We start from the raw sequence: 26,425 nt of genomic DNA, 5'->3' as shown, positions 1-26,425 counted from the left end.
GAATTAGGATGTAACAGGTTTTACTAATAAGGTCATTGTCTTTGGTGGAGATGGATAACATGAATTATTTGATTATACTGGAAGACCCCTATGTTTTTCTTCCTCGTACTTCTGTATGGGATTTATAAAGCATACTATAACGCCCAAAATTTCTAATTTCGTTATTGTGAAAATATAACACAAATATTTGTCAGCTTTCGTGGTTATGTGTTCTGGGAGTGTTTAGGAGGTCCCAAGTTCAAGCCTTTGCTTGGGAAAATTTTAGTATTTTGAATGAATTAGGCCTTACACTTGTTTATTAGGCTTTTATTTGATTGTTGGGTAACTTACATCAGAATGAGTTTGCTAGTTTGGTGGTTAAATTGTGTGCTATTATGGTGGAGGTCTTGTGTTCGAATCTCTATGCAGGCAAGGGTATTATTTTTTACTCAGATTTCAGGATAGAGTTGGGTAATAGGAGGATTCTGAGTAGTAGATGTGTAGTGGGAATTAGGGGAGAAGATTAAGGGATTTTGGGGGATATCGGGATTTTATTTTATTTTGTTTCCCATAATCGAATTTTGACTCTCTTTTCCAAAAAAAAATTATGTCGTCTATTCTTCTCCCTCTCCTCTTGCTGAAATTCCCTGAGTTTTTCCATATTTCTCTTCTTTTTCTTCTTTTGATTTTTCACTAATCCATTTATTTTCTTTCGTTTTCGCACGCGGTTAGTGCTCACGTAGTTTCAGTAAGTGTTTCTCTTCGTTTTTGTCATGAATCTCTTAACGACTGAAGTTGTAATATTTTTTCTCTGTGATTTGGACGTAAGGGGAGGCTCGGACTGGTGAATTCAGTGTTCTCGCCTTAACAATAGTTAAACGGAGGGTTATCATTGGTGGTAAGTTGGGTTTCTGTTCGTTCTTGGTTGTCAATTCGCTTGTAAATCCGTTAAATTGATGTTGAGTATCTTGATTTTAGGCTTTGGAGTGCTCGAGGACTGTTTTAGCATCAAACAGAACTAGGTGTGCATCAAACAGAACTAGGTGTGTACCCGAAAAAGCAAAAAAAAAAATCGGCGAAAAACTGAAATTGCTTGCTGTTTGGACAGCAGCAGTAGGCTAATTTTGAAAATTCAACATTAATAATTGAAATCGAATTAGAGGATGAATAAAATATGGAATTAAAGCTTATTGAGTCTAATTTCTTATAAAAGAAACGGTGTAAGTAATGGAATTGTAAATCGTGAGATATAATAAGTTTTGTGAGACAAGGTCAGAATGAATTTGGGTTCCCCTGTTCTAACTTTGGAAACAAATGAGTCTATTTTCAATAGAAACAAATGAAAACATCATCAAAATTTTGTACTAAGAGATAATTAATTTTTAGCAAAGAAGGGATGAAGCTGTCAAACAGCAAAACAGGGGTAAGTTTGAGGATTTTACTGTACTTATTGGCTAAACCAAAAATTCTGAAAATTTTATGGTAGAAAGGTATTTGAGTCTAGTTTCAAAGACATCAAGCGGATCTTAATTCAGAATTCTTTAGCTCAAGATATAAATAATTTAGTAATAGTGACTCAAGTAGACAGCTTTGAAGGAACATATAAGTAAATAGTGAAAATATATATGAATAATTAACTAGCACGAGTTACACTAAAAATGGATCACGTGGCCAAGGCTAATTTGGGCCGAGTAGGCAACATGGGCGTGTGAGCCCATTTTTCTGAAAAGTTCTGTAAGGTTGCATGGGTTGCCCAAGTTGACTGTGAACCTACTGTAGGATCGATAAGCTTTACTTAGACCCCTATATGTGTGACTTGTCTGTATGATTTCTATATCGAGCATGACTTATGATATCTTAATGTATGTACTATTAATTGCATAATGGCATGACATATTTTGTATGTTACATTGCATCGGGGTGGGTTGATGATATTTGGAGGAAGTGTCTGAAAGGCTATTAAGCCTGTTATCTGACAGCTCACCTGCAACCTTCTGATTATGTGCCACATTTCGGTACAGCATGGTGTGTAGGGATGGGTTGGTTGATTTAATCCCCACATGATGTGTAGGGTTGGACGAAGATGATGTGTAGAGGTTGATGGGTAGGATTCTGATTTACTGTATCTGAATTTTGTATCTGATATGGGCCAAGGCCCTCATGTATTTCTGAGACTGTGTCTGAATGGGCTAAGGCCCAAACTGGTTCTATGATGGGCACAGGCCCCAGACTGTATCTAACTGAATTTTGTTGATTATTTGTATGCATGTTTTCTGTGGGGATTACACACTGAGTTTGCGAAAACTCACATTTTCTCTGTTTAATCTGTACAGGTAATCCCCAGACTTGACTGGTCGGTGCAGCGGAGGACTCGACGGTGGCCACACGTAAATTTTGGACTGTTTCCCTTTAATGTCTAGAATTTATTACTTATTTGGGGTTTTTTATGTAACTTATGGACTATGGACTAGTTGGCTTTAAATTTGAGACTTTATACTATTTTTATGGATTTTTTTTTAAACTGCAACTCAACAAAATACGATTTTTCTAAAAACTAAAGTTTTCGTAAATAGAAACAATTTTCCATAAATTAATTGGTTACAAAAGCTTCCGCTAAGAGACAAATTTTAAAGCAAATCAACTAGTTTTTTTTTCGAATTAATAAAAGCTAACTTACTGTAACGGTTTTTAAACTCGACAATCTTGTCTTCAAATCCCTTTCCATGTGGCATCGCCAGATTCGGCCATAACGTCTAGGTCGGGTTTGGGGTGTTACACATACTCCTCTAACGAGGAGAAACTCATTGTCGTACCCGCATAACCACCGTTAACTAGGGCCCCAGTTATGCTCCATCCATTAACAGCACAACATTTTTAAACTTGAAAGCCTTAGTTACACTTCGGCCTGAGTATATAAAATTAGATAATTAATAATGTTAACAACATAATAATTAACTATTTAAAATTAAATAATTTAATAATATTTTCCTACCATTTGTAATTGAACGTTGGAGATATGTTTGTTATCCAAACGAATAAATTGATTTGTCATTTTACAAATTATAAGGAATAAAATAAAATCGAAAAGAATAAGATTCAAAGAAAGAGTTTTAAAAAAATAATTGAGATTTGAGAATTGAGAATCAAGAAGCGAGAATTGAGAATCGAGAACCGAGAATTGAGAATCGAGAATCGAGAATCGAGGATTGAGAATTGAGAATTTAGGATTGAGGATTGCGGATTGTCTATTGAGTTGAAAAGAATAAAGTTTGGAGGGGTTTATATAAGATAAATTATGGTTGTTGGGGTATTATAGCCATTGAAAAAGTTTCCGTTGGAAAGAGAATGTGCCCTATAGGACGCATTTTTCTTTCTCTCTCCAAAAACAGTCTAAATTGGTAAATTTCAAAAAAAAAGAAAAACAATCAACACATTTGCTCAATTGTTTTTCAGCGTATTTCTATAATTCAGCCCTAAATTTATTGTATTAATAAAATCATAAAAAATTCAAACCTAATAATATTAGTAACTAACTTTCATTAAATCAATCCTAAAACCCGAATTAAACACACACAAAATTAACATCGTTGTCTTTGGGTACCAAAATATATAACTTTTGCCAAATATAAGTATCAAATTAAATAAAAAAATAACACAAATATCACATTAGAAGAATGTGTAAAACTTAAATACCAAATTATTTATTAATCCGATTGTTGTTATAAAAATTAGCTATTATTTTTAAATGACTCGAGTACTAAATAAATATATATAACTTCATTATTTCTCATGAAATACTTAAATTAGTAATCACTTTTCAATATCATAGTATAAACTAAGAATTTTTTATAATTTTGATTGTTTGAAATTAATAAATGAAATTAATAGCAAAAAAGAAAAGAATGTAACATATACACAATAACATCAACAAATTCACGTTTTAGGAGTTCATTACCATGGTTGTTTATAAAGAGGTAAACAACTAATCATGGGTGGGGATTGAACCCCAAGTCTCATGATTAAAGGATAAAGTGAATAATCACCACAGTACATCTCATAGTTATTGATTTTTAGTTTTTAATAAAGAATTAAAAACATATCAAATTCAAATATTTGAATCACAGTGCTTAAGAATCACAGTCAAATTCAATTTCAAATTCAAACATGTCAGAGTTTTACAAGACAATATGATGATGGGATCAGGAACCACAGTGCTTAGGAGGATTCAACGGATTATGAAAGTTGAATGACAGAAGCGGGTTTTTGATGATACACCAAATGAAGTTTTGGGGTTTCTGTAACAGGACAAAGTTAAGGTTGTTTTTGTTCAATTTAATTTGATGAAATTATTGTTTCTTGTTTATCACCAAAAAGAAAAAAAAGCGTGTCAAATTCAAATATTTAAATAAAAAATAAATCACGAGGGACTGAAGTAGAGTCAAATTGACAAATTTTATAGAGATTGAGTGCTAAATTAGTATACCTAAATTTTAAACCAACGATGAACCAATTTTAAAAGAAATTGATAAAAGCAGGGACCAACCCTAAAAAAATTAAAGTGATTCATAGTGTATAATATTCTTATTAGCAAAATGGAGGAATTGTCATAGTCAATGTCCACAAAGTGGATACGACATTTTAAACGATAGGGACTTTATTTGAATTATTGTTGTTTTTATGTATATTGAAATGTGTAGTGTTAAGGCACTAACAGCAACTCCTTGTCAAAATCTCCCCTCTAAGGCCTCAAAACTTGGAAGATTTTGTCACAATCTTATTGCTCCACATGGGAATTTAATATATAAAGATTGAGATTCGTTTTCACAAATTTGTAATTCCTCACATCTTTTAATTTTTAATATTTTATATAAAGTTGTACCAAACGAAACCAACTTGGGTTATATAAGATCAAGATTGGATTTCCAATCCCTATAATTACTCCTTTTTTTTAACTTTAAACTTGGACGATTTTAAAATTAAAAAAATTTTTAAGTGTATAAAATGAACATGAGTTTTTTTTTTTTTTAACTATCTTTTATAGGTTCTGGTTATATTTGTTTTTGTTTTTTTTTTGACACAATACCTAGAACTACCCATAGCCCCTCCTCAACCCATAAATAGGAGGATAATGGACTTTAGCGCACTCGAACCCACATCCTCCTGTATTGGCAACTGATGGTCACTAAACTAACTATAATTACGACAAATGCAAGCACACCTATCGAACAATAGTATAGCTATGGTGAGTAGGGAATATCGTATCCACGAGGACTAAAAGTACTAGTAATTACTATTTTTCTATTATTTAGTCGATAAATTGGGATTATTATTTTAATCTAAATTTACTAATCTAAATGAACTAAGAACGCTACAGAGAATGAATTAGGAAAATATTTGAAGATAACCAAAGATAAAGACAATACCTAGGAAAGAATCCACCTAGACTTCACTTATTATTCCGAATCTAAATTAAATATTTTATTCACTTGTGTCTTGATCCGTAGAAATCCCTAAATTATGTTAATATCTCTTTCGAGTGTAAGAACAACGACTCTAAGTTGATTAATCGAAATCTGTTTCTAATTAAAACCTCTATTGTCGCATTAACTCAATCTATGGATTCCCTTATTAGATTTGACTCTAATTTGGTAGATTTATGTCGTTCTATTTCTAGGATTGCATGCAACTCTACTCAATTATGCTAGATCTACTCTTAAACAAGGACTTTTGCTCCACTGAAATAAGAACATTAAACATGAATTAATATACCTAAAATATTAAAGTACGAAATAAGCATACATAACTGAGAACAAGAATCAAGTATTTATCATGTAATTCAGAAATCAAATAATAAGATTCATCATAGGTTTCATCTTCCCTAGCTATCTAAGGAATTTAGTTCATAATCTGAAAGAAAACATCTCGAAGTCAGAAAAACTACAAGACATAAAGAAATTCAAATAAACTTCGAAAGAAGTTAAAAGGAGATCTTCAATCTTGAAGGAGATTCGTTTCTGAGCTGGCTCTGATGGTGTTTTTCGAGTAATTTCTTCAATCTTCTCTGCGTCCCCCCTTAGGTCTTCTTCTAATTGTTATTTATAGACTTTAGAATGCTCAGAAAGCCTAAAAATTGGGTTTTTCTATGAGTTTGGGAAACAGGGTACGAAATCGACACGGGCTAACACATGGGCGTGTGGCTAGCCCATGTGGAAATGCTCAGGCCGTGTGGATGCTGAAAATAGCTCTTTTTGCTAGATTTTGGCTTGTTTTTCGCTCCTTTCACTCCCCTATACTCACCTAAGTATAGAAACATGAATTTAAAAAATTAGGAGCATCAAATTCACTAATTTACATAATAAATCATCCAAAAACGCATCAAGAATAGGATTAAAAACATGTTACTTTTATGGCTTATCAGCAACAATACCCATGCTAAGAGTGGAGTTGTAAGTGTACATATGAGAAATGAGGTGGTGTCGTTATTGGGACAAGGTTGTAGTTATAAACAGAATCCAAGTAATAGTTTTACCCTAATTATGTTAAGGATAAGGCTCGGGCCAAGTTGTGACGGTTTACGCAACAAGGCATTGTTCGAGAATATGTGTGGAAGTCCAGTGAATTAATCCTCCAAATATTCGACGTGGGTGAGAAAGAGGCTTTTTCTTTTTCATGAATAGGCTAAAGCCTTAAACCAAGAAAGAGTTGCGATGATGAGGTACCTAGAAACTTACCAAAATCATGACTGTAATGGTGTTTTTCGAGTTGTTTTCTTGACTATTCTATGACAGTTCATTTCTATCTTCTTATTTTTGTCATATATAAGTCACAATCCAAATTGTGACTCCTAATTCCAAGAAACTAATAAAATCTTTAAATACAACACTCCATACACAAATTGGTGTTATTTAGTGCAGGAAAACTTGAAGGTTTTAGTTTTCTCTACCAAAAAGATGATAAGTTGTTGGTGAAATTTTCTTTTAACGTTTTAGATTAAATAATACTTTTCGACACTAAAAATTTAAATGTTTTTAATTTTCAGCTCCAAAAAGATCATAAGTTGAGAAATGTTCTTTTATAAAAATTATTTTAAAAGCAGTCTTAACACCAAATACTAAAAAAAACAGTTTAAGGTTAAATTTATTGATTTTTTTAGAATTAGAACTAAATTAATAGAATGTATGAATATTGAAGGATAAAACTAGTTATTAAAATAGCCACATCAAACTTCTATTATCTGCATGGTGGCTAATATTTTAAAAACTTTAATGATTAAATCGAAAATCTTTTATAATTAATGGTGTCGAAACCATTTTTTCGAAAACAAAAATTTTTTAGGTTGTCGACTAAAAAAATAAAAATTGGGAGTCGCCACCAATCTTTTATTAAGGTGTGATTGGGTCACCTAAAAATTACTTTGGTCTACAAATTTTAGAAAAACGGGTCCGGGAGTCGGTTACGTATGAGGAAGGATTAGCACCCTTATTACTCCCAAAAATTGGTACCTAGTTAATTGATTAATGTCTTAATGTCGAAAATTTAAAAAAACGTAATCCTTGGCAAAACTTAAAAACGTTACGTATTAAGACCCTTCTCATTTTAGAGAAAGAAAATACCACACCTAATACGTTAGGGCATGACATTCTAATTTTCCCCAAAAATGAATTAGGGCAAAATACTAGTGCAATAAAAAATGTAAAAGAATATCCATTTATTCAAGATTTAAGAAATCGCGGCCCAATACGTTAGGGCACAATTCCTTTAAAATCCCAAACTCGGAATATTTCCTTTATTATTTTTTAGAAAAAATCTTCATTTCGAGAAATCAATGCATCACATCCAATACGTTAGGACACAACGTGTTGAATTCCCAATAATGAGTTCTTATTTTTTGATTAAAGAGAAATGCTCGATTGTTAGATTTAACGAAGAAAATCGAAACCCAATACGTTAAGGCTCAATTTCCTTGAAAATCCTAAATACGAGCATTATCTCAATTTTGAAAATTTTCTATTTTTAAATTTGAGTAAAAGATGATGTAACGTTATATTATATGTGCAAATATCGTGATAACAAATACAACAATAGCATAGAAATGATATAAACAAATGAATATAAAATAATGACATGCAAAATATCAAATAAATAGGCAAGATAATAATAAAAATATGCAAACATAAATTAATAAGCGAATGATAAAAAATATACTGTACACATAAAAAACATAAGTTTTAAACAATTAATATAATATTAAAATTAATTAAATAAATTAAACATGTGTATATAAAATATAAGTACGTGAAAATTTTAGTATTAAAAAACATAAATACATGCTTAAAAATATACATATATAAAATAATAATAATAATAATAATTGCATATGAGAATTATAAAATAAAAATAAAAGAATACAATTACATTATCAAAAATATTGATTTTAAAGAAAATATGAAAATGGACTAAATTGGATCGCCAAGAAAGATCCGGGTAAATTAAAATAAATAAAGTCTGGAGGACTTAATTGAACGCTCGAATTACATAGAGGGGCTGGAAGGGAAATTTTCCCTTCTCCTCTAAAACGGCGCCGTTCAAAAGGATTAAATTGGAATTTAAAATAAATAAAATGGTAAATTAAAAAAATAAAAAAAAACTTAATTACAAAAACATTAAAAGGCGGAGGGGATAAATAAAATAAATAAATAAAATTCGCAGTGGTATCACCTTCTCCCTTTTTTAAAATCGTAAATAAGTAAAAAAGTAATCGAAAAAAATAGTAAGCCACCTTTAAAAAACTGTCAATCGTTCTTTTTTTATTCCTCCTCCACTTTTTTTTTTTTACAATAAAGGGAGAGGCCTCTATTTATAGTTGAGCCTCCCCAAATCTAACGGTACAGATCAATTACATCAACGGTTGAGATTAAAGGGTATCTACAAATTAAATCTCTAAGTTTACAAAATCATATCTTCTAAGATTACATATCATATCTAAGATTATATATCATATCTAAGATTACATATCATATCTAAGATTATATATTATATCTAAGATTATGTTTCAACCTTTTCAAGTAATGGGCAATTCCGATTAGGCCAAATGATATTACATTGGATTTTTTTTTTTTGTGACCCCGGGCTAAAATTGAGTATTACAAATGGATTAAAATGAAACATAGCTAATTGGCCATTCAAGTTATTTATCAGAGAATTAAATGTGCCAACCATTTCAAACTTAACGAAACAGCAATTAAAAAGTCCAATTCAAATAGTTTAGTAATTAAAATAAAAAATTTTATGGCTGGATGCTAAAACAAAAGCACGGTACAATTTAACCGTTGATTAGGTTGTTTATAATCTTTTAAAATAAATTCATATAATAATATTTATTTTAATTCTATAAATATTAATTAGATTTATGTTTAAAATAATTTAATTAATTGAATAAATAAAACAATAAAATTAAAATTAAAATTTAATATTTGTTACACTGACAATATTTTTTTTTATTCTCTAAACGTTCTTAAAAAATTACCATGTCTCTATTTTTAATATTCGACTTAATATTGTTTGTGAAGTCTAAAATCTTCACTCTTAAAAGGCCAAATATTTTCCCTAATAGTGACAAATTTAAAAATTCCAATGATTTAATTAAAATTATATAATTTAAGAAAAGATGTTAAAAATGTATTTCTCTGATAAAAAAATGTAGAGATATTTAAAATAATTATCTTATTTTGAATATTATTTTTTAAATATTTTTATGGCAAATTATAATTATAATTCAAAAAGTATTGAGGATTAAAATATGATTTTATCTACAAAATTTAAATATGTTGTAACTAAAAATTCAAAAGCGTATTAAAATTACGGATCCACAGATAATCATTTAAACATCCAAATATTATCCCAAAAATGTCTCAAGCGGAATACTAGGATATTTAACTACAACTTTCTCCATACTCAAATTACTGGACCTCAAATAATTCACCCATTTTTTTCTAAATTAAACCAAATAACTTGCACACCCAGCCACCTACTCTATAAACCAAACCTCCCTATTTTCTTTTCAAAATTGCTTTAACCAGAGGGAAATTTTATACAATTTTAAATCTTCCAACAAAACTCAGTTGTTGAAAGTCGTCAGGAGCAAACTGTTTTAGTCAAACATTTCTTGGTTGTTATATTGAGCAGAAGTAGAAACAAAAAAGTGAGATGCATCATTAGCACAACAAAAACAAAAGGGAAAATGAAGCACGAATTTGTTATTTTCCATTGGTATGAGCAGCATTCTTATGGAAAGGCCATAGATTTACCAGACGCTCAAGCACCCCCGCACTTTTGGAAAAGTAACCCGAAAATCCGGCAGGAGTTGCTGGAGGAGGGAAGTCTTCCGCCGGCATTGCAAACGGACGAATCATCTTTTCCATTTTCTCTAATGTCAGATAGGATCCCAGTTCTTGCAGTCTTTCTGGACCCATTATCGGCAATGTATGCTCTTGGTGAAGTGAAGCAGCCTTGCTGTCATTCATCTGTCAACGCACATTGCTTTAGTGTAGTTTCATGCAGCCAACAAGAAGTATAAAAATGGTTCATATCTATATAAAATTGAAAAAATATTGGAATTAAATTCAGATTTTGATCGTTTCTTCCATTAGAGTTTCTCTTTGTATATTTGACAGTATTACCTCCAATGGGGATAAATCTGCACCACGGCTAAATGTCAACTCGATGCGGAACCTTTTTGGGTCTTCTAACGCTACCTGTAATTTCAATTCCATACATACATACACACAGTATGAGAAATCAGTTAATATAAAGGTCGACTTGTTAGGAATGCCACTTGTTACCAATGGCTGGATATGGCAGCATTTAGCTTAATGACTTGACCATCTTTCTCTAAGAAGGACCTATAATAAAGTAAGGCCCCTACCTCTGTATTCTCAAACATCCTTATCACAATGTAACTCATGTAGTCAAGCTCCTTGGTTTTATACAAACGTTTCAAGGCAGTCTGGCAAATAAGACTATCTTCTCCCTGAAGAGATTCATCCAGGTTACAGTAACGAAGCACGTTCATGAGGGAATGGATATGGGATTCCTGTCAGACAAATCAAGCCAAATTATTTTTAGCAAAAATAATTGGAAGTACATATATAGCAAATTTGGAAGTCCGCCTGTTAGGTTGAACACGAGAAAAGAGAATGGTTAGTTCTTTCGTGATTTGCACTTACTGATGTGAAGTAAAGGCGTGTTCTCACATGCCGCTCAGGTGTCCTGACATTTGCATACCTGAATGGACAAAGAGTCAAATATAAGATGATAAAGTAAAATACAGGGAATAATGCATGAGTCAAAGATTTTATATACGACTTTGGGTCCAAACGGTATTTGGTTTCTTTATCATCGTCATCTTCTTGATCCATTGAAATTTCACTTGTGGTGCTAGATCGCCTTGTGTCATCCCCATTGATGAAAAACTTTGGTGCAGAATCTTTATCATCCTTCCCATTCTTAGTTGATTTTGAGCACTTGTCTTGGTTACTTTTTAACTCAGCAACATTAAGGGCTTCCTCACGAGTATTCCTCAGATCGATCAAAACTTTACCCAACAAACGGCGCGCAATCTAAAGGAACAGAATAAAAATTAGGGGGGTGGGGAGAATTGCAAGTAGTTCATTTGCATTAATGAAGGTTAAATGTACATTGTTAAAGTGGGAAGCATTAAGGACCTTCTAACATTAATAAATTAAGTAAAAATACTAAGTATGATCTTTTGTCCGAACATTTCTAATTGAATAAGAAATGCAGAAAGTAATCACCTTTGAACCAATTTTTAGTTTTTGCTTCGGATTAATGCCATATTCATTAGGGATGACACCATCTGCAAGAAGCTGCGACAAGATCACACAGACTAGTTAGGACAAAAACGGATGCAAAGGTCAATAAGCAGCCTAGGAAACTTTGGAAAGCAATAGGATGTAGTCACCAAACGAAGAAAAGAAAAAAGTAAATGAAGAGGTTGCAGATCAGTACGTATGGCTGATTAAGATTAAATAGGGGCGAACTGCTAATATAACCATTGTAAAAAATCAACTCCATGGTGGTAAAGATGTTTACCTGGGCAACTTTAAAGAGCTCATCCAGACCTTTCAGATTAAGATGAGCATTGTGCAGAAGATCATATCTGCAATAGTAGGTTAATCAAACATATAAAAGTGTTCAGAAAGAAACGAAGCGTTTAAATTTGTAAAGGCCAAGAACTTAATGTATTGTGAAAGTTCTAAAATCTAAAAATCAAGACAGAGCAAATTGCTTGAGTTTTAGGAGATTTGTATAATAGGTTTATGGACATCAAAATTATGGCGATGTCATACTATGCATTTTATCAATGCACTATTTTTCCTAATCTAAACAAACGCTAAATATGCAGATATCGTCCTTAAAAGAAGCAAATGTTCAACCCTAAATCCAATACTACGGTGAGATGCAATCTCCAGTTTCTCAATCTACCTACACCATCATCATAGATGGGTTCATTTTCTAAAATTCAAAGAGATATTCACTTCAGCAATAACGTGTGGTGCTGGAATGCAATCATGCAACAATCTCCTTGAGACAAATAGACGATTTTCAAATTTCTGTTTAGAAAATTAAAAGGATCAATGAAAATAAATAAGAAGAAAACTAAATTGGGAGAAAATTTAGGATGCAAAGAGAAATTCTTAAACCAAGAAGAAAGGATTTCCACACACTTTCTGAACTATAGAATTCGTTGTGCATAGAGTGCCTATTATCTAGAAAAGAAAATGCTTATAGAATTAAAATAGCTACTCACTTGCAAGAGTCATAAACATCAGGAATTTGAGTTATATCAAAGCGTCTGCAGGAAAGTCCAATGTTAGTAAAAACAATAATGCTAGAATAACATATTAATTAAGAATTCTAGTTTCAAGACACTAAATGGAAATTTATAGCTAGCTTAAAGATGGATAATGCTCTTCATACAATGTACATGAATGACAATTTAACATAACCGGCATAATATTCAGATACCTAATGCACAAGTACAAGGAAGAATGAATGGTAGATACTTACTCTTTACGTTCATTATACAAATCTCTTTCAAGTTTTCTCCACCGAGCATACATCAACAGGAATCCCTCACTACCACAAGGCAATCCAGCAGCAATACGATCGATGTCAATATTTGTCTTACCAAGAGCTTTTGCTTGATCGTATGGAGGAATCACATCGTATGGGCTTGCTTCTGTAAGAGTCTCGTCTTCATCCTTGGCAAGTAGTCTCACTTGTTCAGTAACCTTCTTAGTCAAGGTTACCTGGTATATAAGAGGTGCAAAATGAAAAGGAGGCAACAAAAATTGGAAATACTTGCAATAGAATCTTCTATTGCATATTCACTTGGTAACAAAGGGAGGAGAGGAGTGACAACAGTGTTGCATATTCACTTGGTATGATGAAATTACCAGTTTCGGAAGCAGTTCAGAAGCATTAGAAGGCAATCCAGCTCCATCAGTCATCCAAGGACATTTAGATGTTCCGTTACTATGAATTTTCCTTGCACCAGATGTTATAATTTCATTCAGCCTAGCCTGCAAAATCCAGAGGAAGTCTAAGACAGCACTCAAAAATGTGAAAGAACGATTTTACCTTGAATGATCTGTCCTTATACCCTGTTCTAGGTGGGAAGGGTAGGATGGTAACTTATGGAAATAGATGGAGAACAACATTGCAGAAGGCAATAACTAATGACCGCACAACTAAATAACATGTCCACAGAAATATAAACCCATTATTAAGCAGGCACCTAGAGCTTAAGATTTTAGATTGTTCCTGAACACTATATCAGAGTCTCTTTAGTCAAGTGATCCAGAGTTCCCTTATTCAGGTAATTGATAGGTTGATGCAAGGTCGAAAATGTTCATATGGATCCATGAGTTAACTTATTTGATTCTCCAGATTATATCCAGGTCATTCAAGGTCATAAATAAGCATTTTCAGAGCTCTGCTCTTGGCCCAATTAAATAATCAAGCCATTTGTAGTCAAAATTTCATACAGCACACCAATGGATAGATAAATCAAATCAATTACCAAGCCAAGAATTCTAGTTTAATGAGTTGCCGAATGATGCAAAAACAGCTTGCAAAATCAAGGGCAAGAAGAGATACAAACCTTGGCTTCTTCCATCTCAATGCTGGCATTGTCAAGTCCGTCCAACATTGAGGAGTCCTTGCTAACAAGGGAGACCTAAAAGGATAACCAACTCAGTCAAGCAAATTCAATGTTAAAAGGAAGAATGCACTCATTAAGGGAACATTACATACCAGGATTGGTGTTAGTTGCCCTTCAAGGTCAAGCAGGCCTTTAGCGAAAGCAGCAGCAGACATCTGTTAAATGATTTAATTTACAAACCTATTAATAATGCCAAACAACAATGACAATAAGGTTATAGCAACTTAGTTCAGATATGAATCACAAACAGGTAAAGATCAAAATCTATACTCATTCATCTATGATTTAAGGCATACCTGCACACGGCCCTCATCAGAACTGTAAATTTTTAGATCATGACGATATGTACTATGAAGGCGAAGCAGGCCGGTACCTTCACCTGTAATTTTATAAAAATCCATCAAGAAAAAGCTGCATACGCCTGAATTCATCACTATTTTATCTACCAAACAAATAAAAATAAATCTTAAGAGTCAAGATTAACTTGAACAACTACAAAAAATGTCAACATATCTATAACGAGCACATTCCTGCCATACAAGGTGAAGACTGCTAACAAAGATAAAAGGGTCTATTGTTGGTAACCTGGATACATGTTATTTCGGAAATATCTACCCAGTTCTTCTGCCTGCATGAGATTGAGAGACAAAAATCAAGGAAGAGAAAAGAAAAAGGAAAACAAACAAATGAAGCAACAGGTATTTAGCTAAATTTTTATTGCTGTGTCCAAAATGAATTTCTTTCCTTCCAAGTTCCAACCTTAGATGTCTTGAAGTGAATTTCCACTTTAAATTCAATAAACCCTTCTCATGTTTAACTTTTCAATGCTATCCCTTACTTTTAATTCAAATTCAAATAGTTTTCTAAATTTATGGAATAGCTTGGCTTCTCAAGTGAAAAGTGATTCTCTTTACAAACTATAGGCTAATTGAACAAGTACTTGAACTAGTAATGTAGGAATTAAGAAAGGGAGGTTCATATTTATTACCTGCTTCCTCCCAGCATGTGTAAGGACACCCCCATATTTAAGAACCATTAGTGCTTCAACAGGCCGTTCTTCTTCACCTTCACCATTACTTTTTGGAACTTTAACCCACTTAAGAGGCTTTAACTGAACCTTTCTATAAATACCAGAAAAATGCCCTCCCTGGAATCAAAAGCATTTAGTATGAGACAGCCAGCCCACATTAACAATTAAAAAAAGGATATTATATAATCAAGAAATGATAATTTATGATAAAGGAGGAATGAGGAATCATGAACTTCTACATCCACACAAAGAGGTCTGCCCGAGTGCGATGATACAATGAATTCAGCAAAACTAGCAGACTGAAAAAGCAAGTCATTTCAAGATAAGATATATAACCTCCTCAAGTACTGCCTTAACTTGACGAAGCTTTTCAGCATGCTCAATATCTTCTGCTTCACTGTCACTGCCACGACCTGGTCTATATCACATAAATATTCAAAAGATAAATCATTATTGATCTTTCAATAAATTCAAAATTCCAAGTGATAAAGTACTTTATAGGGAAAGGAAAACTAAAAATCATATGCAGATATTGCTACAGGTAGTAAACACCTTTCCTCCCATCCCCACCCCCCAAAAAATAATTAAAAGAAAATAAAGAAAGAAAAATGGCCATCAAAGTTCTGTTAAGTACCAGAAGGCAGCTCAAATTCCCCCCCCTCCTTTTTTTTTTCCTTTTGCTTCAACTGTCAAAATCACATCTTTCCTCTTTTAAACTAACCAACAAGCATTAGGTACCTTCTTAGCTTCTCTCATTCAACTAACCAACTAGTGATTACAATATAGCCTCATTAAAACAAATCTCAATTCCTATCCTACTAATTTTTTTGGAATTCCTATTTCCTGTCCGATAACATCCGCTGTTACAAACTTTTGCTTTCATTCCTTTTGATGTTTTAAGTTGTCATGAAGGGGATGTTATAAATTGTTTTTGCTAGATAAGAAAATTTACAAAAAACGAAGAGCTACCTGTAACGGGGTACAAGCATTCTTGTAGCATCCAACAAATCTTGCAATTGAACAGCACTCTTAAGTTTTGTCTAATATGTGGTATAAACAACAAACAGTTGCTTAGGCAACAGAATCTATTTGTAGAAAAGAAGTACGCAATAAAGAAGTGAAACACTCACCTCAGATCTGGGTCTTCCCCCATTGTACTTTAGCATCAGGTTTAGCAATTTTTCCTCAGTAACCTTCAATTTCACCTTCTGCTTGGGAGTTCTATCACCACTGCACATTCAGGATAGCTTATGAATAAAATGCAGGGATTTCCAACAAACTAAGGGAAAACGGTAAGGAAAATGGAGTAACATACTGGCGAATAACAACTATAACACAGCGTAGCTCCTCAGACTGCCCGAATGTGCCAATGATTCCACTTCCTTGACGAGTAAGTCCTTCAGAAGGCTGCACTGGTTCGTTTACCTTCCATGGTAAAGTTGGTGGTATTGCTGAGGAAAGATGAGGCGCTTTTGCATCTAAGAACATTTTCCTTAGAACACAAGCAGCATCATCGTAGTACCTGTATAACAATAGAGCCTGTAAGTCTTTTCAAAACAATTAAACAAGACAAAATACGACCAGTTTAGAACAGGGGAAAATAAACACATCAACTCAAGACAATATGTAGTATAGTCAAATGAAAAAGACCCATGCTAAAAACACCTTGAATAATCACGAGAGCAAAGAGAAATTTATTAGCATTACTTGTGAGAATTTTTAACAAAACTCCATCCATTCACATCACAAACATATGAACACCCATCAGAACGCAAAAGATCAAACCCACAAACCTGCAAGAAAACAAAATTGTTATCAAATGGACAGTTCTGTCAAAATAAGGAAAGCACATACTTCTTAATATACCCTATCTTTCTATGTTCGATTATAAGAGAAGATATGTGCAAATATTGCTGCAACACGTAGACAACCTCGAAAAAAGATATACATTAATTTTCTTCCATTGAACAAAACCATTCTTTGTAAACCAAATTGATAGTAACTCCAACATGATACAAAGATCTTTATTGCCTTATGAGACTTACTGCTAAAACAGACCTCAAGAAGTGCAAATAACATCTCAAGAAGCTAATATGAGCTTGTGATCAATCTTTTCAGAAAAGGCACGCTCTCAATGCAAAAGAAATTACCATGAGAACATAATTATAGCAAACTTCACGTTTCAAAGGATCAGAAGTTAGAATGAGGAAGGAAGAAAAGGCATAGTGGAAAGAAAAACAAATGTGAGTCTTTTCGAGTAATATTTGCAGAACATATGTGGTCATGTATCCACAATGGTCAAACACTAAGGCATCTGTTGCAAAGGAGATTCAATCAACGTACCGCTTGCCTAAATGCAATGCAGACATCCCTTGCCATTTGCTTCTCATTAGGTGTCAGCAGCACAGGATACCTGACCTGTCATATAGGTAATAAAGATACGTTTCAAACATCATGTATTTCCAACCTTCATGTGCAAGTGTAATAGCACTGAATCAATTATGGGAGCAAAAGCGCTAAGTAATTAGAAACTAGTACTACATGTTCCATCAATTATAATTAACCTTTCCATAAATTTTCAACGTGCATTTAATGGCAAATGATTAGCCACAAATCCAAGCAAATAATTTAAACCATTACTTGAGTAAGATACAACCAAATTAGAGGCTTTTGCATTTGATATCCTGCAAACTATCATTTTAAATATGATTTTCTGCTAAACTATTGATTTAACAATGTATTCTATTGGCCATTTTCCACCATGCAGGACTGAAGGTATGGGCAATGGTTTAAGTCATTCAAACGATTAAAACATCTAAAGCAATATGCGCATCATAGAGCACGACATGTTTACCTCCTTTGGCTTATGCCTTATGTATACCGAGTTTCAACTTAAAAGTTAATGACCTGACTTTAATTTCTTTCACATGACAATCTAATTGGTACAATCTCCTGATAATTGATAAAGATTGTTTGGAATCAAGTGTTGAAAAAGATACAAATATAGGGATTTCTGATGTGCACTCATATGCATGCATCAAAGAAAAGAAATAAAGAAAATGCTTTGGATAATATATTACCAAATACTTACTTCTTTGCCATCAGTGTTTCTCATAACAACACCATCAACAACAGGAGATTTCCTAGCCTCCGCATGAGCATATTCAGGGCCAACCGTATAGACCTACATTCATTTGACAAGATAATCAGACAAACTTGCAAAAGAGAGGGAAAGCAGAAGCAAGAGTATTGGCTAATGCTTAAACAAAACCTCAAAAAAAAAAACCGAAACAAAACAAAACCAGCAACAACACAAGAAACCAATATGTGATTGCAACTTGCAAGTAGGATAGCTATTTCTTATTGATACAAAAGTCAATGCCAAATTAAGTTCTGAATTAATAGTATCAAATTCAAAGAAACTGCAAATGTGAGGTACCCTTGATAATCTATTTCCCTCCACTCTCTCCCAATCAAACACAGCTCAGCATAAATAGTATTCTTCTTTAGTGCAAAAAGTTTACAAGAATTTAGTTTCATACAAGTATAATTTTAGAAAACAATAAATTAACTAGAAATTTCTTTTCACCAAAATGCACAACCTTGACATCTGTTCCTCCGGTCGGCATAAACTCCTCATATATGTAAGAACCTTCACGTCTTACTCTTCTAACTTCAGGATGGAACTCACTTGATCTGTTCCCAACCTAAAAACGATAACAAAAAAAATAAAGAAAAAAATAATACCATATTACAATTTAAATATTAAATTGATCATAGGACAGCTATTTGGATATTGGCAGCCGCATTTGAAAAGAAAATGAGCAAAAAAAGCATTTTCCAAAATAACCCTGATGCTATAAAATTCATATCAGAGCTGAAAAATTACAGAAAAATTGTAGCCATAAGTTCAAGTAGGTATTCAGACCTTCCTAAACAATTTCTTCATGCCTCCACCTGCTGAGCTTGGGTAATATATCATTATACTATGATTATCCCCTTCAAAGAAGAACAAAATAAAGTTGTTAGCTTATGTGTAAACTGGAAAAAGGGTCAACCAATCAAACTAGAGCTGCAGTTGTTGCTGATGCAATTATGAAGTACAAAAGAACAAGAATCCTTCCTGAGCACCATGAATTAGGTTTCAAACTCAACTGCTTGCAGAAATGAGCAATATATGAAATGTCCACTAGTTTATCTTTTTCACGACCAAAAAGAAAAGATGTTTTAACATGCTTTGCAAGGAAGTTCAAGCTTTATGGAAACAAGAAGAATGACAGAACCATATTAAATTCATTCTCTGGATATTGGCGAGAAGTAAATATATGCAAGAAGTTAAAGGAAATATAAAGACCAAACTCACCATCAACAGGCTTCTCCACAAACGGCTTCCAAAAACGATTTCCATGGACCTCAACATAATCTTCTTCTTCAATAAAATAATCCAGGTCTTGGTATGGTTCTTCTCTATTTACAAGGGCATATCTAGGAACAGGAATTCCAAATTCTTCTAGTCGCTAGAATCCAAAAATAAATAGGTTAGTTTTAGTCAATCAATTGCTATATTAACATTATACATTTCAACCATATATATAATTAGTTCTCAGCAGAGCTGGAAGGACAATTTTTTTCCCCCTCAAAGAATATAAGTTTTGACCAACTATGGTACAAGACTTAACCACACTGTCATTTGGTTCCAAAGTTAAGATATTACAGAAGGGGCAGAAGAAGAAACCCCCTATTAAGGTCTCCTCTCCCAAAGGTCAAGGGCTATGTAAAAGTAACTGCCCTGATGTCCCTAACAGAGGTGGAAAGTGGTCTTGGTTTTCTGAACTTGATTATGGATCAAAAACCTTGACGTGAAGATGGAAGTTTAGAATGTCTACCTCATAAACCTTCCGTCGATCATGGAGAAGGTGTTGTGGGTCCAACTCATTCACAAGAAATGGTCTGAATCATAGAGAAGAAACAGTTGCAAAAATAATTAATTAGAAACTATAATAGAAATCAAATTTCTACAATCTTCAAAATATTGGTTGAACATATTTAAGATGAACAATCAGATGAAGACACCATTTAGATTATACTTCAATATAAGAAGGCCAAACTTAGTGCAGGTCTACACTCTAACTGACGACTCAAATGATAGTATACTAGTAGAAAACATGCCACTAAATATATAAAGGTGGTGCCTGTTGCAGTCATGCATGACCCAAATTTTAATTTTCCTACCTCAATTAGAGAGAAAATAACTGAATCATCACCTATCCGCTGCTCTTGAGCATCCTCTAATGGTCAATCTCCTTAGAGTCCAAAATATATTACAACTGCAAAGACCTAAATCTTCTCCATATGGATGGACTGATGAGGCAAACTTTGCATGCTGATGCTTGGCAATTTAGATCCAAGATCCAATCAGAATTATTATAAATAATTTCTTTTCTTACATTAATTACAGATTCTCATTTAAGACCTGTATTAAGCTTTCAAAACAAATTACCAGATATTCCCCCTAGTATCCTGTCTCAGAAATCTTCCCTAACTTTTCAATTTTAATTTGGTAAACATTTAGCATGTTCCTTGTTAATAAGGAGGCCTAATTAACAGCTCAAATATCCATAAAGTCTACTCAGAAGGTTTGATCCCAAAGTTTTGAAATCATTATATCAAGTTTTCCATGTTAAGAATTAGAATAAGTAATCATATTAAAATATAAATTTAGGTAAAATTTCCTGCAATTTGAAATGGAATGATAACTCATTTTGAACGTGCACATAGAATACATGCATAAAAATAAACAATATATATATTAAAAGAACTTACTTCCTTAAAGCAGCATATGCTTCAGCTTTCTCAAGGGGGTACCCAGAGGAGTAGAATGCAATCAAACAATCACAGATTGGCCAGCTGAAATATGCAAAACTATCATATATTAGACAATTTAATGACAAAGAACCTCTCAACCCAAATACGGCAGAGAAGTAACATGAATTGCAACCATAATATCAAGAATTATATTCATCAGTTATGCAAATATACATGGCTCTCTGTCTAATCCTCTACCTTAATTCCCTCCTAAAACTCAGACAGTCCTCCTAGAAGACGAGAGAGAGTGGGGGGAGAAGGTAAAATGTCAAACAATGGACTAATGTTCAGTGACATAGTTGCTCCACTCAAACTCTTTGAAAGAATAACAAATGTCAAAACAGTTAATCAATGGGGAGATGGAACTGCTAAACGGAAGACTTCAAAATTTTCAAGATAAATGCAACCAGTTTGTGCTGACTTCAACAGGACATTTAATTTGCAAATGTTGGCCCTCCTCCACACCTCTTCTATATTTTCCTTCTTTTTTATCAACATTAACGTTCAAACTATTGAAATTCACAAGAAAATTAAAAATGCATATGTTACCGGACTTGAAGTCTAGAGAAGTTTGGATACAAGTATATATCCACACAGTTTGGAGATCATACCCCTTAAAATCATGTCTCAAAGTCAGACACACAGGTGCCGAACAGGAATGATTTAGGGAAAGTAAAGAGTCCCAGTAACAAAGATAATACTAATTATAACCAATATTATCAGCAATACCATAACGTAAATCAGGGTCATTGTGTTTCAACTAATTTTCTGAAAACGTACCTTTCTATTGGTTCTTCAAGAATAACTTTATCGCCAAAATATATAACCTACAATAAAAAGAAAAGAAACATTGCAGTGCAAGGAATCTATAGGAATAAAACAACATAACATTTAACGCGCGCACTTCCATGCCTACACGGACTAACAAAATTCCCCCCCCCCCCATAGTATTCATGAAAAACTAGAGAATTTACACTAAATTTTTTTTCAATAAATCATGATTATCCTCACAAAAACTAAAAATACATATATCGCACAAGTCAGCAGTTATATTCTCCTCAACTAATTCAAATTCCATAAATTTACCTCATTTTAAAAATAAAATAAAATAAAATAAAGCAGATGCATTTAAATTTAGGCTTTAAAAAATATATACGATCTACCTCAAATTCGCCAAAAGCCTTAAGCCTGTCCAGAATCTGTCCCATTGGAGCAGAAAAAACCTGCAAATAGAAACACGAAAACTTTCAAAAGCTCTAAATTTAAGCAGTAAAACAGAGCAATATGTACTAAATAAATCATACATTCTCTTAATAAGTTTTCATTAAAAAAAGTATAGTTTTCATATATTTAGTAGAAAACTTGAGCGAACAAAAGATGGTTAAAAAACCTCGCTTCCGCATTTCACCTTCTTTTCCATGACGCAAACTCCAACAGTAATCTTCTTATTTCCTCTAATTTCTTCTTCATCTCCTCCTCCCATCTCTTTCCTTTCTTTTTTTTTTTTCTTTTTCGCTCAGAAAACGATGCGAAAACACCAAACGAATATCCTCAGCTTCCAATCACCGCCACAACTCCAACCGGAACCGGAAGTTTCTCCAGATACGTGTATTCTATACGAAATACGTATACGAATACGTATGCAAGAGCTAGAAGGCTTTCTTTTAACGAAAAGAAAAACAGAGAACGCGGTTCAGCTAAGAAGAAAGCAAGCAAGGCGGTGAGTATGAGTCACGAGAAATCTTAGAGATGAAAATGAAATGGAACGGTTTTGGAGCCAAACATGAATAAAAATCAGCGGATTTTATTTTCCATATTTGTTTTATTTATATTTATTTATTTAAATTAAAAAATATATATGTTATTGGGGGATGTTTGGGAACAAGAGATTTTGGATTCTGGAATATGCAAGTGGATCATGATTTTGCTTTAGGAAACTGAAGGGGACGTGTAAAGTTAAAAGGTTTTTTGTTTTTTATTGATTCCATGCTTTTATATTGGAGATTTTAGTTCTGGAAATTTATTTTTTACACATCAACTGACAAGTAACAAATTTGGTGCTGTGTGTGTCATTTTCCATAAACTACTATTTTATTACTACCCAAAACATTATCCTTAAAAAATGGATGGCGCAACTTCAAATCTTTCGACAAGTGGGCGACCTAACAAAAATCTAATAATTCTCTATTTCACGCCAATTTTATGGGTTAATGCTGATTTTTTTATTAAGGAAATAGATCGTTTTTTAGGAGAAATGTGTCTAATTGAATGCATTTTCTTACAATTTCTTCAAAAATGATTTATTTCTTTAATTTTTTAAAAAATCAACCTAAAAACCTAATAGAGGAGATTAAATAAAAGGGGTCGAATTTTACATGGATCAAATTAAATTATAAATACAATAACATGGCATAAGTAGATAAATAAATGAATAAATAGGTTTTTTTTTTGTTATTATTGAATTCATGAACATGTCACATGTTACAACTCACAGCTCACATGTAATTGCTTACTTTTAATGTGGTTCATTGATGGGTTATTGTTGGAGTATATTAGTGAAAAGAATATATGAAAAAGTTTACCTTCTTTTAGATGACCATGACACTATTTTTATAATATTTTTGTACAATACTTAAATTACAAAACAAATTTTTATTTTGTTAATTTTAAAAGAAATATTATATTTTGTTTTTAATTCTCGAACTTATATTTTTTATTTAATTATATCAAAATGAATGAAACCTTAATTTTATTGAAGTGATATTCACGTGTATAATATTTTTAAAAATTTAATTAATTATTAACATAGATTATGGATAAGAAAAAAGATGTGAAAAGGGGAATGGTTGTAATTGACCATCTAAGCCTCCACTCGTCAAGATTTTGAAGGTTGACCAAATGATAAACATGTTGTGATTGAATTCTTGTTAAAGAAGGATTCGTAAGTGAAATCAACGTAAAATGGGTGAAAGAATTTAAAGAGAGCCCCCACACGTTTCGCTTCCAAATTAAGGCTCCGTTTTTACTGAATTTAATCTTTTTAATTTTATTTTTTTTCAAGATCATTTTTTCCAATTTAATTCCATCTGATATATACACGTGAAAATTAAATTTACAATTAAACTAATATTATATATTCACATTTATTTTATATTTTAAATAATCGTGTAAATAATGTAACGATCAATTAATTAATTAATTAATTTGATCACACAAAATACCAAATAAATAAAGAATTTATACGGATTTACTCATTCTAATTTTCTTTTTGAATAAAATTTATATAAAATCTAAAAAACCTATTTAAATTTACAAAAAAATCTAAGAAATAAAAAGTTAAATTTATAAAATATTTAAAATTTACTAAAAGCATAAAAATGCTTAGTACATTACCAACAAAATTTTTAGACTCTACAAGCAACGTGAGGAGTAAATAAATGTATTCTAATTCAATAATAAATATATATTAAATAAGAATATCTGCTTAATTTCTTCTTCAAAATTTAAAAAGGAAAATATTATTGTTAATAAAAAAAATTACTTTGTTCTAGATTTGAAACCTTAAAGTCGTCCTCTTCTTCTTCAACATAGAACCTAATCATTATCCTCTTTAAAAAAGCAATAAATAAAATAGATAAAGCAACATTTGTAGTGGTGCCCTCTTCCTTGGACTGATTTCACCATGGAAACATTTTCTGGCCATTAGGAATTCATCAAACCAAGATAGTTAGTATCATAATCATTTTTCTATTAACATAGGTATGAATAGATTGATTAATTTCAAATATAAAATACTCATTAATTACAAGATTAAATCACTATTTATTGTATTAATTTGGTAATTTTTTTCACATTGAAACTTGAATTATTTGTAGGTCTTATATTTAACAATTTTTACTACATTGACGCCTGGACTAGGCAACTATTGCCACATTGGATCTTAAATATTTTTTTGTCTAAGTTAGTCCTTGAACTTGACAATTGTTCCCACATTAGAGTCTGGATCTAGCAATTGTTCCCATATTAGAGCCTAAACTTTAGGGTTTTCAATGGCTAACTTAGATAATAATAAAAAAGATCGCGCCCCAATGTGAAAAAAATTGTCAAGTTAATTGCCAAGTCTAGAGCTTATCTCGGATAAAAAAAAGCTCAAACTTCAATATGGAAAATTTTGCTAAGTTCAAACCCCAAAATATTATTTAACCCTTAATTATATAATATACTCGTCAAATATATACAATATTTCCTAATAAACTTCACAAATATAATTCATTATTTAACAAATTCAAAATAAAAAATTTACATCCAAAATAAGTGGTAAATGGTTTTCACTTGAGAGTGCAATGTTGAGTGTTTAGACTTGAGAAAATTTAGTAAACAAATAATAAGGTAGTGTTTGAAAAATCACTTAGTAATTGTTTGTAATTATACAATGATAACATGTTTGTGTAATTGTTGACACCATTTTTTTTGACGGAAAACGGGGTCGACTTGGGTTTTTTAAAAAAGAAACGGGAGTCGCCACCAATCCTTTTTGAGGTGTGATTGAGTCACCTTGAAAAAGGATGTTTTTAATAAATAATTTGATTTTTATTAAAACAACGGTTTTGGTCTACGAAATTTAGAAAACGGGTACGGGAGTCGGTTACGCACGAGGAAGGATTAGCACCCTTGATACGCCCAAAATTGGTACCTAGTTGATTAGCTAATGTTTTGATGTCGAAAATTGAGAACTTGAAGGAATTAAAAATATGATCCTTGTATTATAAAAAAAAATTGAAAAAGAAGCATATTTCACGTTATTCGAGAAAGAGAGTCATATCCAGTAAGTTAGAACACGATGTCTCGAATTCCCGATACGCGAATGAAAAATGTTTATTTAAAAATTTTAGCCCTCTCGGATTTAAACGAGATCACGACCAGTAAGTTAGGACGCGATTTTTTTAACCCGAGATCATTTAAAATTTGAGTTCAAAAAGATTCGTACATTTAGATTTATCGTGAAAATCGAAACCCGGTAAGTTAGGGTACGACCTTCTCGAATCTAAACACGAAATATTATTTATTCAAAACAAATTTTGTTAAATCGAGTATAATAAAAAACACGAAAACCGTAACAAAAAATACGAAAGCAAATTACATTTTTTATGCATGGTAAAACCATAATGAATATGAAAGTATAAAAAGTATAAAAAATACGAGCAATAACAACGATATAAAAAGGCCAAATCTACAACATAAAAATAACAAAGTATAAAAACAAATGAAATTAAAACATTCATTCAAAATAAAATGAAAATGAAACA

The 26,425-nt window shown here is 32.2% G+C and overlaps 1 protein-coding gene across 4 annotated transcripts; it reads right to left on the bottom strand.

Moving 5' to 3' along the window:
- Positions 1–10,031: 10,031 nt before the first annotated feature.
- LOC105798248 (inositol hexakisphosphate and diphosphoinositol-pentakisphosphate kinase VIP2) lies at positions 10,032–22,894 on the bottom strand. Of its 4 annotated transcripts, none has more exons than XM_012628243.2 (30): positions 22,510–22,893; positions 22,283–22,342; positions 21,900–21,946; positions 21,078–21,161; positions 20,141–20,204; positions 19,618–19,771; positions 19,183–19,253; positions 18,857–18,961; positions 18,346–18,438; positions 17,598–17,672; positions 16,962–17,047; positions 16,570–16,776; positions 16,385–16,484; positions 16,224–16,294; positions 15,591–15,672; positions 15,213–15,371; positions 14,810–14,852; positions 14,521–14,603; positions 14,317–14,379; positions 14,165–14,239; positions 13,458–13,583; positions 13,069–13,310; positions 12,809–12,853; positions 12,091–12,157; positions 11,793–11,864; positions 11,344–11,597; positions 11,205–11,262; positions 10,904–11,071; positions 10,659–10,733; positions 10,032–10,502 (listed from the first exon to the last, which is right to left on the bottom strand). In XM_012628243.2, the coding sequence occupies exons 1-30, from the start codon at positions 22,600–22,602 to the stop codon at positions 10,236–10,238; spliced, it is 3,189 nt and encodes a 1,062-aa protein (XP_012483697.1). In that variant the 5' UTR covers positions 22,603–22,893; the 3' UTR covers positions 10,032–10,235. The 4 variants fall into 4 exon arrangements, with proteins under 4 accessions (XP_012483697.1, XP_012483698.1, XP_012483695.1 ...); XM_012628244.2 differs by having other exon boundaries at positions 22,528–22,893; XM_012628241.2 differs by having other exon boundaries at positions 11,205–11,597; positions 22,510–22,894.
- Positions 22,895–26,425: the final 3,531 nt, after the last annotated feature.

Source organism: Gossypium raimondii, chromosome 9, assembly GCF_025698545.1.
Source record: "Gossypium raimondii isolate GPD5lz chromosome 9, ASM2569854v1, whole genome shotgun sequence".
Classification (NCBI taxonomy): domain Eukaryota; kingdom Viridiplantae; phylum Streptophyta; class Magnoliopsida; order Malvales; family Malvaceae; genus Gossypium; species Gossypium raimondii.
This window is presented reverse-complemented; position numbering and strand designations above follow the sequence as displayed.

Coding starts and splice junctions, on each gene's coding strand:
- LOC105798248 (XM_012628241.2), bottom strand. CDS start 22,602: ATGGGAGGAGGAGATGAAGAAGAAATTAGAGGAAATAAGAAGATTACT. Junction 14,853..15,212: donor CACATGCTGGGAGGAAGCAG/GTAATAAATATG, acceptor AATCTCATGCAG/GCAGAAGAACTGGGTAGATA. Junction 13,584..14,164: donor TTGAGATGGAAGAAGCCAAG/GTTTGTATCTCT, acceptor TGGATTTTGCAG/GCTAGGCTGAATGAAATTAT.